General features: G+C 42.0%; 1 protein-coding gene across 6 annotated transcripts in view; it reads right to left on the bottom strand.

Annotated features, from left to right (window-relative positions):
* Window positions 1-16,949, bottom strand: part of cacna1ea (calcium channel, voltage-dependent, R type, alpha 1E subunit a) — a 59,094-nt gene that overhangs the window by 30,448 nt on the left and 11,697 nt on the right. For 3 of the 6 annotated variants that reach the window (XM_004555088.3, XM_076880614.1, XM_076880616.1), the window contains exons 3-14: window positions 10,236-10,339; window positions 9,330-9,488; window positions 8,656-8,846; window positions 7,508-7,611; window positions 6,760-6,875; window positions 6,474-6,527; window positions 4,667-4,708; window positions 3,174-3,269; window positions 2,803-3,012; window positions 2,307-2,419; window positions 1,986-2,098; window positions 230-361 (exon numbers count right to left, since the gene is read on the bottom strand). In XM_004555088.3, coding sequence (XP_004555145.3) covers window positions 230-361; window positions 1,986-2,098; window positions 2,307-2,419; window positions 2,803-3,012; window positions 3,174-3,269; window positions 4,667-4,708; window positions 6,474-6,527; window positions 6,760-6,875; window positions 7,508-7,611; window positions 8,656-8,846; window positions 9,330-9,488; window positions 10,236-10,339 — 1,434 coding nt within the window. The remainder of the gene's footprint in view (window positions 1-229; window positions 362-1,985; window positions 2,099-2,306; window positions 2,420-2,802; window positions 3,013-3,173; window positions 3,270-4,666; window positions 4,709-6,473; window positions 6,528-6,759; window positions 6,876-7,507; window positions 7,612-8,655; window positions 8,847-9,329; window positions 9,489-10,235; window positions 10,340-16,949) is intronic. The other 3 variants (XM_076880615.1, XM_076880618.1, XM_076880617.1) reach the window with 1 other exon arrangement.

Raw genomic sequence — 16,949 nt, 5'->3', positions numbered from 1 at the left:
GAAAGCTCCATGATTGGTAAAAAACAACAGTCCGAAACAGACTGTTTAAAGCAGTCTGAAGGCTTATCTCTGGTCTCAGAGGGATTACTGTAAAATAAGCTTGATTTTAGAAACTCCTGCCATGTTTAATATGAGCTTCTATTCTTTAAAAGTATATAAATGACAGATCACGAGAAGAAGTTTTATAGGTCGACTTTAAACAAATCTATGAATCTATGTGGAGTCTTACCTTCCACCGAAGAGCTGCATGCCAAGGAGGGCAAAGACAAGGATGAAGAGAAAGAGAAGGAATATGAGGGAGATGATGGACTTCATGGAGTTCATCAGAGAGACGACCAGGTTCCTCAGAGACGCCCAGTACCTTGAAAGAGATAAAAAAGCACAGGTTTTGGATTCAGGTTTGTGCGGTCTACCACCCCATTAACGAGAACTTAAAGGGAAACATTTAAATCTAAAGAATATGTTTACAGCTGTTGGTGGAGAATGAAAAATAATGTGAAATAAATTATGAGCATATGAGAACAAAGCCTCTGTTTCTCCAGAGGAAGCTGCAAAACTGAATTTCATAAATAACCACAAGTGTCGTCTCTTTTGTCAGTGTTGATTGGGTTTGAAAAATACCAGTTTGAATGAAAAAAGAAAAAGCATCACACAGTTTAAGAGGCTCCTCATCCAGGCTAGAGGCTCAAAATGCAAAAGAAACCCTGAAACAAAACTTCCTCGAGAGGTGTTGAGTTTATATAGGATAAGATTGATTAGGAAAGCGCACAGAGATGCATCGTGGGTAATACAGGTGTATCATTTTAACAAGGATGATGATGGAGTGGAGTAAAGAAACTAAACTCGGATTATCTGTCTACTGTTAGCTCAGTGTTATTATAGAAACTATGACATCACACTATCAAACAGGTGGTTTGCTCTGTAGTTTAACATACAAGGGATTAGGGCTGGGCCATATCATACCGTTCGCGGTAATACCGGTATAATGTCAGGCAACGATAAGAAAATGAAATATGGCGATAGAGTATGGGTAAAACACGCATGCGCAGTGCCTTTGTTTTCATACGCACACGGCGGAAAAAGCATTGCAGCGACGGAGAATGAGGGCGAAAGCAGATCGTTGAATGAAACGATGAACCTGGACTGGTTTGTAAAAATGCTGCAGCTTCACTGGTGTGGAACTGGTTTAGCTTTCGTCCGTCAGATACACAACAAAGCACTATTTTTGGTAGCGCATGCTAGCGGGCCGTCGTTATTACCGTGTTGTTTGGAAAATACGGCGCACTTAAAATCAATCCTTTGATTTTTCTGAAAGTCGACAGAGCCCCTTATAATCCCGTGTGCCTTATGTATGAACTCTGGTTGTGTTTACTGACCTGGAAACGATTTTATGTGCACGGCGCTCGAAAATCTGTCAAATGTTTCAGTACGACTTTGCTGAGCTACGAAGCCGCACCGCTTGATGGATTGTCGGAGCATTACGGCTATCGTAGGCGGAGCCTCGCGGAGTGATACGTACTGTGCTTCAACATAATATTACCATATTGTGTGTGTATAAGCTCTTTTTAAGTTTTGTGGATATTATACATGGTTATGCTCAGGATATGTCGGCCAGTTTCCACTGGAAACGCCTTTTGGTTAAACTGTCAGCGAGGAATTTGCATTTGCACTGTTACATTTTTATATAACTTTAATGCACATAAAAAACAGCTGCTTGTTTAAGTGAAAATACATTGATGGTTTGTTTTTTGCACTAATAAAGTTGTGGAGTTGTAAAGTATTTTGTCTCGTGTCAATTAAATCGGCAGTTATATCGTTATCGCAAATTTTCAAATGTATATCGTGATAAATATTTTTGGTCATATCGCCCTGCTCTACTAGGGACCCACATGTTACTAATACTGCTAGTCTTTGGTCAACAGGGAAATGCAAATAATATAAAATCTCAACAGATGGTGAAGAGTGAGGAAACCTGCAGGACTAACTTGGTGATCTTGAAGATCCTCAGCAGACGCAGTGCACGCAGGACGCTGATGCCAAAGGAAGTGCCAGGCCTGAAGAAACCCCACAGCACTTCAAAGATGCTGCCAACAATGACCTAAAGAGACATGCAAGCAAGTTACAGCGAGTTTACAAAGAGCAGCGTATTGATCAAAAAAAGGAGAAGTGGACAGATGTTACGGTCATGAAGAGGAGAAGAGGAGAGGCAAACACGGTGCAGAGACAGACGTGGAGAGAGGACTGAATTTAAAAACGCAAGCATCTGAATTTTCTTAGACACAAATAGAGGGAGGCGGAGTACTGACGCTGCAGTCGAAGCAGTTGAAGGAGGAGTGGAAATAAAGACGTGGGCCCAAGCTGTACATCTTAAGGAGCATCTCAGTCAGGAACAGAGCGAGGAACAGAAACTCTGCATAGTCTGGAAACGTAAATAACAAAGTTATGTCAATCAGTGCTCTCCACCACCGAATGCAATGACTGAGAAGATTTAATTAATGCCTAGGTTGAATGATTAGGTTGTATTTAACTTACACTGATGGCTTCTTTTCTTGTAAATAAAACAAAGAATCGTCGTTTCATGTTTTCTATAACTGTCACTCAAGTTTGTAGTGAAGAGCTGTCGTTTTTATTAGCTACAGCCTCTTTTTTTCTTAGTTGTAGATTTGTACGTTTTCATTATTTGGAGCAAAGTCAACCTTTGCTTTTAAAACTGGACAGTGAAAGATTTCAAGCCGGACAAATGACTGACTTCCTGAGCACGTCTCATGTTGCAAAATGCTACCACAATGAGTTGTGACTCACAGAGAAAGTTGGAGAGCCATAAGGGTTGGTTATGGTGAACAATGGCTACACACAGTGTGTTGAGAGCCACAAGGCCGAGCACAGTCCAGTAGAAAGTCTGTGTCTTCACCATGCGGCGGATGGAGATGCGCAGGAGACGTTCCTTACGGCGGAAATATGCCGTCGGACCTCGCTTAGTGCTCCGGATACTCGTTCTGGTCATGGGGATGCCTTTGGGGGGGGGGACAGGGAGACAAACTGCGGTCGAATAGATCCAGTGTAGCATGTTCCCACTCTGAGTCTTAGAAAAATTGCAGCAGGGCTCAGCGTGCACCTGCTGTTGTTTGACTTTCTGTGCCCATATGTCTGAGCCTTTGCGCACTCCCACTCACCCACAGAGGAGATGTCACCATATTGTTCCTCCCCTGGTTGCCCTTGACGCACCACATCCATGCCTCTCCTCTTGATGGTGGTGGCTCGCTTCAACACTGCAGACAGAGCAGAAATGTAAAACAACCTGTTCAAGCTGCACGTGTCAAATTTGAGAAATGACACTGAGGGCAGCGACACAAGGCTGATTCTGGGTGAATGTGGCCAGAAAACAGAATTAACTTTTTGCTATAGTACTGAATATTTTGAGTAGAGGAATTCTTAACAACACCCTTAAACTGCCTTGTGCATAACCACCCTCATATTTAAAAAAAAACAACGTCCATAGTTGGACCAAGGCATTATGCAAGTATGCAATGAAAAGAATGAAAATAAATGATGAGAAGAAATCAAAGTGAGAGTAAAATGCATGTCAAGCTACAGTCTGTGAAGTTTCAGCTAAAAGGGCAAATTCAGCTCAATAACGCTGCAGCTAAATGAGACAAAAATGATCATTTAATGTTGGTGCAATGATCCAAAAAGCTGAATGCAAATCTTCGGATGCTTCTTCATCATGGCAAACCATGCTCCGAGGCTGCTTAACAGTCCATGCATTCCTCTTTTTTGAGCCGTTACCGAGTGCTCCCGTACAGCACAAGCACACACACGGCGTGCAGCGCACACATGCTGGAAGTGGACGTGATGAGCCTGCTTTGACCTTTTTCACTGATGGATGTGTTTATGATTACCTTTTCATCTTATCCTACCCCTTCACACACCTTTCCTCTGTGTTGTGATTTCTGAATCTACTTGCAGGCAATATTTGCTTGGGGACTTTTTAATAAACCACTGACCAAACGTGCACGCACACACGCAGACACACACACAGCAGTGTTTTCTAATGGCAGACCAGACTCTAGCAGACAGAGTCCTGCCAAAACACACACGCTCAGTCACACATCCATACGGCTGCATTTTGAGACTGGTGGTTGCTAAGGCAACTGCTGTGCACCACCTTTCTTTTTAATCAAAGCTATAAGAGCATCTGCATTTATTGTTATCACAGCAGCTGCAGCCGCTGTGTGTTTCTGCTACAGGTTAGTGTTGCACAATTAAATGTAACCACTGTGTCTTTGTAGAACAGGGGTGGGCAACTCCAGGCCTCAAGTGCCAGTCCTGCAGGTTTTAGATCCTTGTTGTTCTTGATCCAACACAGCTGATTCAAATGGCTAAATTTCCTCCTCAACATGTCATGAAGTTCTCCAGAGGCCTGGGAATGAACTAATCATTTGATTCAGGTGTGCTGACCCAGGGTGATATCTAAAACCTGGAGAGTCGGACCTGGAGTTGCCCACCCCTGTTGTAGAAGAACATCCTTGAAGGATTTTCTTTCCTTTCTCTAAGAGTTTGTTTCTCTGCTTATTAGTGGCCGCACATGTGTGTGTTTGTGCTTGTGTGTGGTAAAATGGGGTAAGAAGTGGGTTACGCAAAGTGCAGAAGAGAGAACGGTTCTCACCATAGACACCACCTGTACTCCACTCTGGGAGCCTCCTGAGAGCTGCCAATCAATCAACATTTAATAAAATGCTAGTGCAGCGAGTAAAGGTCACAGTAGTGTTGAGAGGGTCAGAGTCAGAGGAGCACTAAGCTATCCGTTGGGCACTGTATCTAATGACAAGCTTCACACTATCAGTGCTCTCTGTGTGGCAATTGTTGAGACAGATGATATGATACGAGTAATTTCTACAAATGCACGACAGCATCCTGAACTTCTACACTGTGCTGCGTACTTAGAAGTAGATATAAAGATGGGTTCCCACCTATTTAATGTGAGCCTAAGGCTAAAGTCAGCTCGGTACATTTTCATAATGACATAATGGCATAAAAAGATGTTTTGTGGTACATCCTGATCCCCTGATATTCTTCAGGATCTAATAATACATCACAGCATCATTTAAGGCTTTGACAAGAAAGCTCAGCCAACCTTTTCCTCATTTTACTTTGTGCATGCAAACTTATTGATCTTAACAAAGCATTATGTTTACCATGAGCACTAACTTAATTTATTAGTATTATTATTTTTACAGGTATTTGGTAACCAGCTATTAACTACAGCAATTTGCATTTTCAGATGCCGATGGTGCTCAAGTCAGGTGATCATCAAAACTGGTGAGCTACATTTGAGCATAGACTGCATGTATATAAAAGACGGACACACACTGATTCTTGAAGTCCTGTTTTGAAACCTCAAAATGAGCGTTTTAGGCCATCTTTGCCTCTTTAAATCAGACGTGACGAGCAAATGGAGCGCTGCGCGCTAATACAGCAGTGCCTCGTTTTTTAACTTGCAGTTGAGTCCATATATAACAGGAGGTCATACAGCAAGAATGTAGAGTCTGTCTTAAGGATAAAGGATTTACGGCACTGCGTTTGTGTTCGTATTTGCCTAAGTTCAACTTTGCTGACTACTGATTGCTGTCACCAGCCTGGAGTGTCACAAACAACCAGTCTGTGAGCTGCTGCTGCCTGTGCTGTCATTGGTTCTTCAGCCAGCTGCAGCGTGGAGCAAAATTACAACAAACGAAAAGCTTAAATGAAATGAGCGTAACAAACAATCACCACAGCAGTTTTCTAATCCCTGATGTTGTCAGCCAGTCAGCATCGTCCTTGGTGAGCTGCATGCTGTTTTCTTTCTGTCTTTTGTTTTTTGAGGACCGCACACAAACAACTCTGTGTAGGTAAATACCTACACAAACGCACACAAACGCAGTATTGTAAATCCTGCATCATATAATCGGACTACTTTTTGCAATCAGATGAGTTTAAAAAGAATGCACGTCAAAGGTCATCGGTTTTCAGATCAAGAGGTCATGTCCATCTCTTATATTTATGCTTTTGAGATATTTCTGAGTAAATGCTAACTCAGCATAGCAACAGTTAAGAAGCATGTCATTATTTTATTCATAAACCGAAACATATACAAACTGAAACTTTGACTGGATGCTGGCAATGAAAAATCAGAGGATTACTAAAGTTATTAGGAGTTATTCATAAGCAAGAATAAAGTCATTATCACAATGAACAGTCTGGATCAGCTTGAGCCACAATAGAAGCCAAAAATGAACAAACACAATGAAAAGAAATACATTTCACTGGAAAGACTTCTTATTCCTATGTCTGAATCTTAAACAGTGTGTGCCAATCTAAAGCCGATCCGCAGTGCAAAAAATAATAGCATACATTTTTTAAAGCATATCTGCCAGCATGAACTAAGATAGGATGTACTGCAATAGCAGGAAAAACAAAGATCCCTGTTGACTTACCATCAAGGGCAGAAGGTCCTGGATTTTTATTCTCCTCTGCAAGCATAACTTCCTCTATAAAAAAAAAAGTATGGTCAGAACTGAGCAGCTGATGGTTCACATGAAGGAGCTCTATCGCCATCTGTTGTGATGTATTTACAGCGTTTTTGTTGCAAAACGTAACGCTTATATGTTGCATCGAATACCTCCCATGGTTCACAACTGACAGGATTATAGAAGATGAAAGAAATGATTATTTTTATTTCTCATTGAGGAAAAGTTCATCTGTGACTGGGACTAAAGCCACCTGCTCTGTCGATCCAGGCCCGATAGCCGTTGAGCTCCCTCTCAATCTGCTGCTGGCGTCTCAGCTTCATGAAGGCTCTGCGATTTTCAACTCTCTCTCTCTCCTTGGCGAATTCTCTGCAGAAGCAAACAGATGAGGCACACTTTTAAAGGCCACAGGGATGCAGTATTCCTCTCGAAGAAAAAGCTATTGTTGTCTTGAACTTAATCTCTTCTCTCTCCCTGTGGAGATAATGACAATGGATCGTGAACTGACCTTTCTGTAAAACTAATTAACTTGCATAGACAGCGCCTAGTGAAATGGTTTGAGTTGGCAGCAGCTAGTTTGTCAGTAATTCTATTTATCGGTGAACAAAGCAAGTCTAAGTCATCTTAAATCAACAAACAAACCGAGCTGGCTGTATGGCTGCAGCCCATCTCAGGGAACGACGAGCCCAACACAGGTGTAGAACAGCAGAGCCCTAAACCTGCGTCTGTTAGCAAACTACACAGTAACTCTAATGTAGTGTGTAGACTGACCAAACGCTTACTTGAACCAGGAAGATGTCATTTTAATTTCATTTTCTATTCTAAATCTTTAATTTGGCTGTTTGCTGATGACACTTCTTCTAGCTCACAACTATTTGATAGAGGACGAGAAATGAAAAAGCCAGTGAATTTAAAAAAAGAAAAAAGAAAAATCCCCTTAAATTTACATCAGTGTTGGAACAGGCTGAACCCACGACAGATTAAAATGTCAGTGGACCTACCCAGAGAGGACTCCCAACACCAGGTTCAGGACAAAAAAGGAGCCGATGATGATTAGAGGGATGAAGTAAAGCCAGTTCCATCTGGGGCCCAAGGCATCGTCGGTCTGAAATATATATATATATATAAAAATCTTAGCTAGTTCAAGACAGCTTGGAGCATGACCCATGCTGCCACAGGAAAAGACAGCAGAAAGACACAGGTGTAAGGTTCAGGTCTGCAGGCAAGGAACCGATACAGATACTGTGTCCATAGATCTGTGGGGGTTATTCTCTTGGACATCATTAGATAACACGTTGTTTCTTTATTTTATAGCACCAGGACCTAAGCATGACAACACAACTGCTGTTTATTCAAGTGGCTTTAGTTTTTGTGTACACAGCGCAGGTGCATATTTCTCTTAAACCCCAGGACGTCTTCACTGTCCGCAGATCATTTTCAGCAGCACAGTAGCGCTGATGTCATCCTTTTCTGTCCTCTGTCGGTCCTCGCTCATTCACCATCACTTTAGACGACATAATGCAATCAGTCTGGCAAATCGTATGCCTCCATCCATCTCAATAAAAACTGAAAGAGCAGGCAGCTGACCGCAAATTGCACCCTGGCACAGCAGCGTGCGTTTTGCTTTACTGAGATAAAAGCAAAAGCATACAAGCAAAAATGAACAATTAAAGGCTGTGCATGTCATGCATCCGTTCTTTTAGTGTTCTTCATATTGAAGAAAAACACAAACTGTCCTGCTCGCCATTGTTTTTATTCAATTACTAACTGAATAAAAATAATGGTAAGTGGGACACATAACAGAAGTTAGAGTCGTTATTTATAGATTAAACTTTTGAGACAGCTCACAACACTCACAGGAGGTCCAGAGGTCTTAAAATGGCAGGATGAGAACTAAGGAAAACCAACGTAGCTCTTTGCAATCATCTCCTACTAACATATTCCCCCATATTCTCCATCCGCAGCTAAACTACATCAGAGGTCGCAAACATCCACTTAGCAGTCATTAACATCCTGCAGCTAAAGCTGCTTTCTGTTCATTGAGGTTAATGGAGTCTGAATTGTAACAAACTACTGCTATGCTTTAATAATTTGCAGCGATCCAGCAAAATACTATGAATGGCAGAGCCGTGCATGTTAGCTGTCTTACATTGTAGAGTACAGTGGTCCATCCTTCCATGGTGATACACTGGAAGACGGTGAGTACAGCAAACAGGATGTTGTCAAACTGCGTGATGCCATCATTGGGCCCGATCCAGGTATCGTTGCAGGTGTATTTGGCGGGACATTTACGCACGCCACACGGAAACTCGACCTCAGATGAGTCCATAGTCTCATTTTCTGAAGAGAGAGATGAAAAGTGAGAAAAACAGACCCACAGTAAGACAAGTGAAAGTGAAAAACCGGATCTGGTCCACTTTAGGATTTAGCATGAAACGCTTAAACCAATCAATGTCCACTTTCTAGTAATCTGACCACAAAATACTCGAGTATGTCTGTGTTATCAAACTGTCCATTCAGCTCGTGTGTGACAGGAGCTGCTCGGAGGTTAATGATACCTATGAATGTACAATGAGCCATTGTGCCAGCCTGCATTGTTGGGTTTAATTACACAGAAGAGGGTTTGGTTTGATCACATCTCCAGGTGCAGCCTAGTATGGTGTGTGTCTGTGCCCATGTGTGTATGCATTTGTGATTATGAGTACAGAGCTACTACCTAAAGAAGTGCATAAACATGCATGAGACTGCTGTACACAAACATAACTTATCCATGAGACAATGTCGTCTCTTTGACATTCAAAGATGAACTCTGAGCGTCTGTACCCAGGATCCCAGGCTTTGGGATGCAGCTGTAGTGGAGTTTGCCGCTGTAAAACTCTAAACCGATGATGGCGAACATGAGGATCGCAAAAAAGAGTAGCAGACCGATCTGTAGCAGAGGGACCATGGCCTTCATTATAGACTTCAAGACTATCTGCAGACCTGGAGGGAGAGCGCACACACACACACACACACACACACACACACACACACACACACACACACACACACACACACACACACACACACACACACACACACACACACACACACACACACACACACAACAATTTAAATGAATCAGCTGAAGCTTCTCATAAAATCCTTTAGAACTTCTTTTTAGTGAAAAATCGCTACAAAGTGAAAAGTGTTGCAAATTTGTTGACATAAATTATGTTTGAAAGAAGGAGGTTATGCTTCTGCTGTTGTTTGTGTGTGTGTGCATGTAGCTCTTTGTATTTGTAAACATAATAAAACTAATAAAACTTCCCATATGAAAAAGAAATAGTAAAAACTTACATGATTTACTCATGAAAGTGGCCACTTTCTCATTACTTTCATACATTGTTTTAGTAAGTATCCAAAACATACAAGTTTCATTATATAATTTTTCAAGGGATCTTATATCTGTTTTCACTCTTGTATGCTTTTCATACAAGTTTCACACAAGACAGATACAAACTTTATAAGATTGATATATATCTTTTCCATATGGGTTTGTACGGGTGTTGAGTGCTAACCCTTATGCTGATACCAAATATCAGTATTTGCCAATAACGGGGTTGCTTTTATTTTGCCACTTGCTTAAGCTTACCCATTAATCCTCTTTATCACACGCAGCCTGCGCATACATAGATCCAGATGAAAAGGACAACAACGGCACATTGATTTAGTATAAGTGAAACTCACTGGGGATGCCCGAGACCAGCTTGAGAGGTCGAAGTACTCGCACAGCTCTCAACGTCCTCAAGTCCACTGAGATGTTCATGTGTGCCCCTGCTGCAGCCAGGATCCTTAACGAGCAAACGCGTGTGCATGTGTAAACCCACACAAACAGAAGACAAAGAGAAAGAACAGGACTGTCACTGTTTCGCAGATGCACATTAATACCACAATTTCATGCTCTGTAGGCTGCGCGGAGCCGTGTCGAAAAATAAAAACACGAGGCCGGCGCGCACAGTGTCGGAGGACGGCTGCAGCGCTTAGATAGCGACTGTGATGACGAGAGGGTCTCCGGCAGGCGAAGAACACAGAGGAGAAACAACAACAATGATTATTTGGGGGACTTTTGGCTCTTTCCCTCTGTGTGGGAGGACGGCCGTGACAACTGCTATTTAGGGGGAGAACAAAGAAAGCAGCTCCATCAGGAGAAGGCAGGACACCCTCAGGCTGCAGGGACGCGAAGCTCGCGGACACACATGTGGACACGCACACGTTACAAACACGCCAGCCTTTTATGCTCTACACAAAGCCCTTCACAGGTCTCATTTTCACTTTGTTTGTCTTGTTTTCTCTCTAAAAAACACCTCTGTGGCCTTCAGTCCTCAAAATGACAAGAAAGAAAAAAAGTCGTGTCTGGTGATCTCACCCCTGGTCTCTCATTAGTCTGCCCTCCTGCTTCCCCTTTCTCTCTATCCTCATATCTTGCCCTTCATCCCTAAACCTCTCCCTCCCTCCTCTCCCCTTCTATCTGCCATTCAACCACCTTCCCAATTATACTCCACCTCTGATTCATTCTGTTTTTACGTTGTCCACCGACCTGAGCACTTATTTATTCCACTTTCACCTTGATGCCTGCAGAGTGGGAGGCAGAGAAGGATGAAGAAGTGAGGTATAAACAAAAGAAAAGCAGTGCAAGGGGAGTAGACGATAGGTTCGCTAAGGGAAGAGTGATACAGCATTTTATTTCAGGACCGTACTTATGACCAAAAAGTAAAGACATAGACGAGCTAAGCAAACTGATAGGTGGATTATCACAGATGATTTATGGTATCATCTTTATGTGCAGTAATTTGCTCAACGGTAATTGCATACTTGATTATCACACAGCTAGAAACGCAGCATCACAGACCCAATTACATTTCTGTGATCGAGTGGTGAGAATTAGTTCGGTCTGTACTGTTAGAAGACAAGGAGTGTCATTTGATTTAATTATGAAAAGAAAGAAAAAAGATAAAGAGATGGGGGACGAGGAGACGAGAGAAGGATTAAAATAGCTCCCCGTCATCCACGCAGATATAGAAATAGAACTGCATTCACACCTGAAGCCACTCCCTCCTCATCCCAGCCTCAACAGCTCACTAACACGCTGATTATTCCTGTTTTCTCTCGTCTCCTTCCCTCCTTTTAATCCAACCACTCGCTCCCTCCTGACACCGCCGTCATTTCATCCTCGACCTCCCTCATCTTTCCATCTTTCTTCAGACCATCAGTCCTGACTGCTCTTTAACTGTTATGGCGATGAAGGCTCTAAAAATGGCTTTCTCATTCAGTCCGCTGATATTCAGAGGACGTCCCAGGCTCCGTTTTGCAGCAACAACCATTTGCAGAAGTTAGATTGTGTTCTGGGACTTTGGTGCAACCACAGTTAGAAAAGTCCAAAACCATTTTGGGGTAAAAGTTTTTGCTTGTTTGTTAGATTTTGAGACAACATTTCTAAATAACATGTTATAGCCATACTGAGCATACTGGTAGTTACTGCTAAAGCCTACCAATACACAAATAAATGACTCATAGTATGAAAATGGATTGAGGCCATTAGAGCGAAGGCTCAGATGTATAGAAGCTTCCTCTGCTAAAAAAATTTTAAAAAATGCCATCTGAGAGTCAATATTTTGGGTAATAAATAGACATATCAGCACCAAATTAAACTATATGTTATTAGATTTATTAGGAAAAAAATATATACACATATTTATCTAATGAAATGTTGCAGAAACATGCTTTCACTAACAATTCCCTCTGTCCCACAGCCTGCTATACTCATTACTGTTACAGACATATTGCACATTACAGCCGTCTGGCCATTGGCACCACCTACGTGATGGACATGAGGAAGGTGAAGGTTGGCCTTAGAGAGTGGCAGATTTAAATCAGCCAAGGGAAGCACAACACATGGCCGATTTGGCTCAAAGAAGGAGTTTGGCACCTCCCGGTTGACTTCCTTCTCGGTAATGCAGGAATATTCATTTTTAGTGGTATTAGTCACCATTTTATTCATGAACACCATGAAGTGGTCCAGAGTTAAAGGATGAAACAAAACAAACACAAATAAGTGTTGGTTATTCTGCAGTTTCTTTTATTTTTTCAATAGATTTCCAAATAAAATTCATTCGGGAGCCTTTCACAGGGCTAGCCACACCCACAACTGAAGGGGGTCCTATGGCAACAAGGGGGTTTGGGTTACCCTTGTAATAAATCTTTAGACAACCTAACCGATCTCAGGGACGGCTCGAAGCTCAAAGGTGACTGGTGTTTCTGAAAATGAATAAAGTCGCTTTTAGTCACTGGGATCTGTCAGACAGAAAAACGTGTCCGTTCACTCTGAGCATGTCTGCGAGCGTTATATGAGACGCACTGTAGTGAACTTAGCCGATGGCCTGGTCAGAGTTGTCAGCCATGATAAGTGAGTAACAATGACATACCCTGCAGAGGTGACAGCTCCCCACTGCGTGACAAATCTGGCGTGACAGCTGTTGTGGCGTGATACTGATAACGTCGTGGCTTATGCTCCGTGTCGCTGTTGAGCTGTTAACGAATGTGATGTGAGCGCACCTGGATATTGTAACGACATTAATTACCGGTCTGCAGCTTTTGAGTCACAGGATCAGTTTTGTGTGTTAAAATAAGGATTCAAATTATATTCCAGCAGAAGAAAATCCTCTTTGATTTTTCTTCAATGATTGATTGTGTGTTATGGAATAACTTTAAACGTGTACAACACATTGTGACAGGGCGTGGTCTGCGGTGCTGCTGCAGGGACGGTGGACGCACCTGCACGGCATCCGCAATCACGCCTCTGTGCGGACTGACGTCATGCTGTTGGAGTGTCGGCTGAGCTGGAAAGCTGCGAGCGTGTGATTGTGTACGGCAACCGTGAGCATGTCATCAGGTCTGCCGTGGACTCTGTTACACACACAGTAATCCATATTGTATTTGCTCATTGTAACGTGTCATTATCTGACGCTGCAACACCTCTAACAGTATTCAGAGAGCCATCGCTCACTTACAGCGTTTCCATTTCTCCAAAATGAACCTTTGCAACAGCAAGAGCATGAAAATCAAAGGTGTTACAAGGAACATTAACATGACTTTAATGATTTCCTTTCATTAAAACCCCACAGCGCATCCATGCAGGTGTTTTCACTTATGCTGACTGATGAAAGCTCTTTTAAGGACTGTGTGGGCGTCTACCAGTCGGGCTTGATGGACATGTGAGTTTTGTAGCACCTGTTAGGATAGGTACACTGTTATCATTTTATTAGTGCTTGACAGTTTTGTTACATTACATTTGTAACACTGTTATAGTTAAAAAAAAAAGCAAAACAATACAGGTGTAATTAGCATGTTAACTAAAAACACCTGTGTGGGTCTGTGGGGGCCTTTAGTGCCTCAAGCAAGCACGCACAATATGGCACCACAGAGCCCGGTTACTCGGTGATTAGCACTGTTATTTACATCTGTATTTATCCTTCTGACTGAAAGTTTCTGCCATTTAAAAGAAGAACGATGGGTCTATGGTTTTATTTGAAATCATTTACTCATAGCTGGCACATTTTTAGAATTTTTGTTCAGTAAGTTAACTATAAAAATCACTCTGCGCTGATAAAACGAGTGCTTGAAGGACACAAATTTAAACTATCCCTAAATCTGATTTTTAGATTAACTGATTAATTCAGGTAAACTACAGTTAATTTTGCATTATTTTCTATACATTGCCAGGATTTGAGATTATCATCAGTTTTTACTTCAAGTCAGCCAAGATCAGTGACAGTCGCAGAGAATTTTATAAAAGTCATAAAACTCCTAAACGAGGAGGATGAATGATGGTGCCATATAAGGTCTCTGGGAGAAAAGACAAAGAAAATACAGTTAATTTCTTTTCATTATTTTTAGGCAATACCTCTTTTCCCCTAAAAATCCTTTATAATCAAAGTGTATTTTTCAGTGGTGCTTCTCCGTTACATGCCTCGCATGAAACAATTTGCTCAGAACACATGGGCTGAAGTAAGATATGCATTTGTAATCATTACAGAAAGAAAGAACAAAAACCTTTAGAGCCAAGTGCCACATACTAGCTATGCCCACAAAGGAAGACAGAGATAATCTGACAAAGACTCTAAAGAAGACCAGACTATTTATACCCATGAAGGTAATCAGGGAATTGGCTCCAGGAAGGTAATGACACACAGGTCTGAATAATAACCACAAAACTGCTGAGGAAGTAAAACTGAAAACAAGACACCAGAGAGACATGCTGACCAGAGCGAAGCAGGAAGAAGGAAGAATAAGTGGATAACTACTAACTAAGAAACACAGAAACACGATCTAACTGCACAGTGGGAATGTTTGATTTTTTTAATGTTTTATTTTGAAGGTTAGATCTTTGTGTGGCTTTCGTGTTGGTACTTCCTACTCCTGTTAGTGTTTGATGTAGTTTACGTGTTCCTTATGACCTTTTTGTGCACGTCTGACTCCGTGCAAGTGCAAACTGGATTTTCTGTTTGGGTCGAAATGTTGATTTATCATCATGGGTAATAAGGAGGAGTTGGAAATTACTCTTTATGCCAGTGTAGGATGCTCCGTGTCCACTATTCTCCCTATTGGACAACACTAATAATAATAATAATAATAATAATAATGATAATGGATTGCATTTATATAGCACTTTTCAAGACCCCCAAAGTGCTTTACAATTCCACTATTCCTTCACTCTCACATTCACACACTGGTGGAGGCAGCTGCAGTTGCAGCCACAGCTGCCCTGGGGAAGACTGACAGAAGCGAGGCTGCCATATCGCGCCATCGGCCCCTCTGGCCAACACCAGTAGGCAGTAGGTGAAGTGCCTTGCCCAAGGACACAACGACAAAGACAGACAGATCGAACCGGCAACCTTCCGGTTACAAGATGAGCTTCCCAACCCCCTGACCCACGGTTGCCCCACTACATAGTGGCAACCTCTAAACAGTCCGCTCCATAGTGAGGAGTGACTGATTTTGGACACAGCCACATCCTAAAGTCAACTGAAGGACCTCTGTAATGCTGAGGGATACAGAATAGCCGTGATTGCCTTTACTTCCACGACAGAGACCAATAGCGCGTACGGCACACAGTCATCATGTTTCATGTGTACAAATTCCAGTAGATTGCATCAGGCGGAGAGACTCCAGCAGCACTACACAGGGAAACATAGCACGAGGTGAAGCTAAGGAAACTGGATAATAAACAATAAAAATTAATCAAAGATTATGATACTGAAGGTGTTTTGATGCCATTTTGCTCTTTGTAGGGGTTTTAAACATTACTCAAGAACAAATAGTTAAGAAGGCACACTGGCTACTGGAAATGAGCAGATTTATTGCAACAGATGCTGTGATTTTATTTTATTGTCACAGTTAATTATTGAATTATTTTGTCACTGCTGGTTATGCAGTTGCTATTTTCTAACGCTTCAAGCTGTATAATCACTTTGTTCCAAATGATCTCTCCCTCTTTCGTCTCCTGGAATGAACCTGGGAATTTGTCAGAAGAGGCTTCAACTAAGTTCACGCAGTACAATACAGTGCACACATGAGAACTCTTGCACCGAGATAGAAAGCTTTGTCTCAGCAGGAAGACTAACACCATATTTTGTGCATTACACTAAATGTTGAAAGAATAGCTTAATTAAAACTAGCATCTTAAAGTAAGACCCAACTGCCGTCCCAGCAAATATCCTCCCAGCTGATGTGTCCATGAGCACGAGTCTTAATCTTTGTGAAAACTCTAACAATAGAGAAACAATTTTTCACTTACAGTACAACACAGTCCTACCTGTGGAAGGAAGGAAGAAACAGCTGAGCGTGATTTTTAAAAAACATACATCACAGGGTTCCTGTTTAGGGAGATGTAAGATTCTGCAGGACAATCAATTAAAACCGCTGCTCTCACAGTGTGGTGGGTGGTGTGTGCAGAAGAAGGAATTGCATGAAAAAACTCCTACAGTGCTGCTCTGGTTGGTTTAGTTGATATAAGCCTCTGTGCCTCCCACAGTGTACTCACTCATTTTTAACTCCCCCCCTCATTTGTCCTTTTTATTCTCTTTCCTCCTCACCGAAAAACAGCAGGAACCCCAAACGCACACATAAGAAACACAATTTGTTGTGCAAGATCGGACGGACGGACAGAGGGGTGGGTGGAAGGAAGGAAGGAAGGAAGGAAGGTAGGTCAAATGCAACTATTCCTTAAATCAACAGCCTGAGATACTGGCCTGGGTTTATCAGCCTGCATATTGGTTTATATGTCAGTTAGCTAAATGTTTGCTCTTTGGCCAGAATGAATAATAAATATGGGTAAATGATTCAGTAGCCATCTGTTAGAAGTCAGAGAAAGTGAGAGAGAGTGAATGAAGGAGAGATGTTAAT

Source organism: Maylandia zebra, linkage group LG23, assembly GCF_041146795.1.
Source record: "Maylandia zebra isolate NMK-2024a linkage group LG23, Mzebra_GT3a, whole genome shotgun sequence".
Lineage (NCBI taxonomy): Eukaryota > Metazoa > Chordata > Actinopteri > Cichliformes > Cichlidae > Maylandia > Maylandia zebra.
The sequence above is the reverse complement of the archived record's forward strand: the minus strand, read 5'-3'. Positions and strand labels throughout refer to the sequence as shown.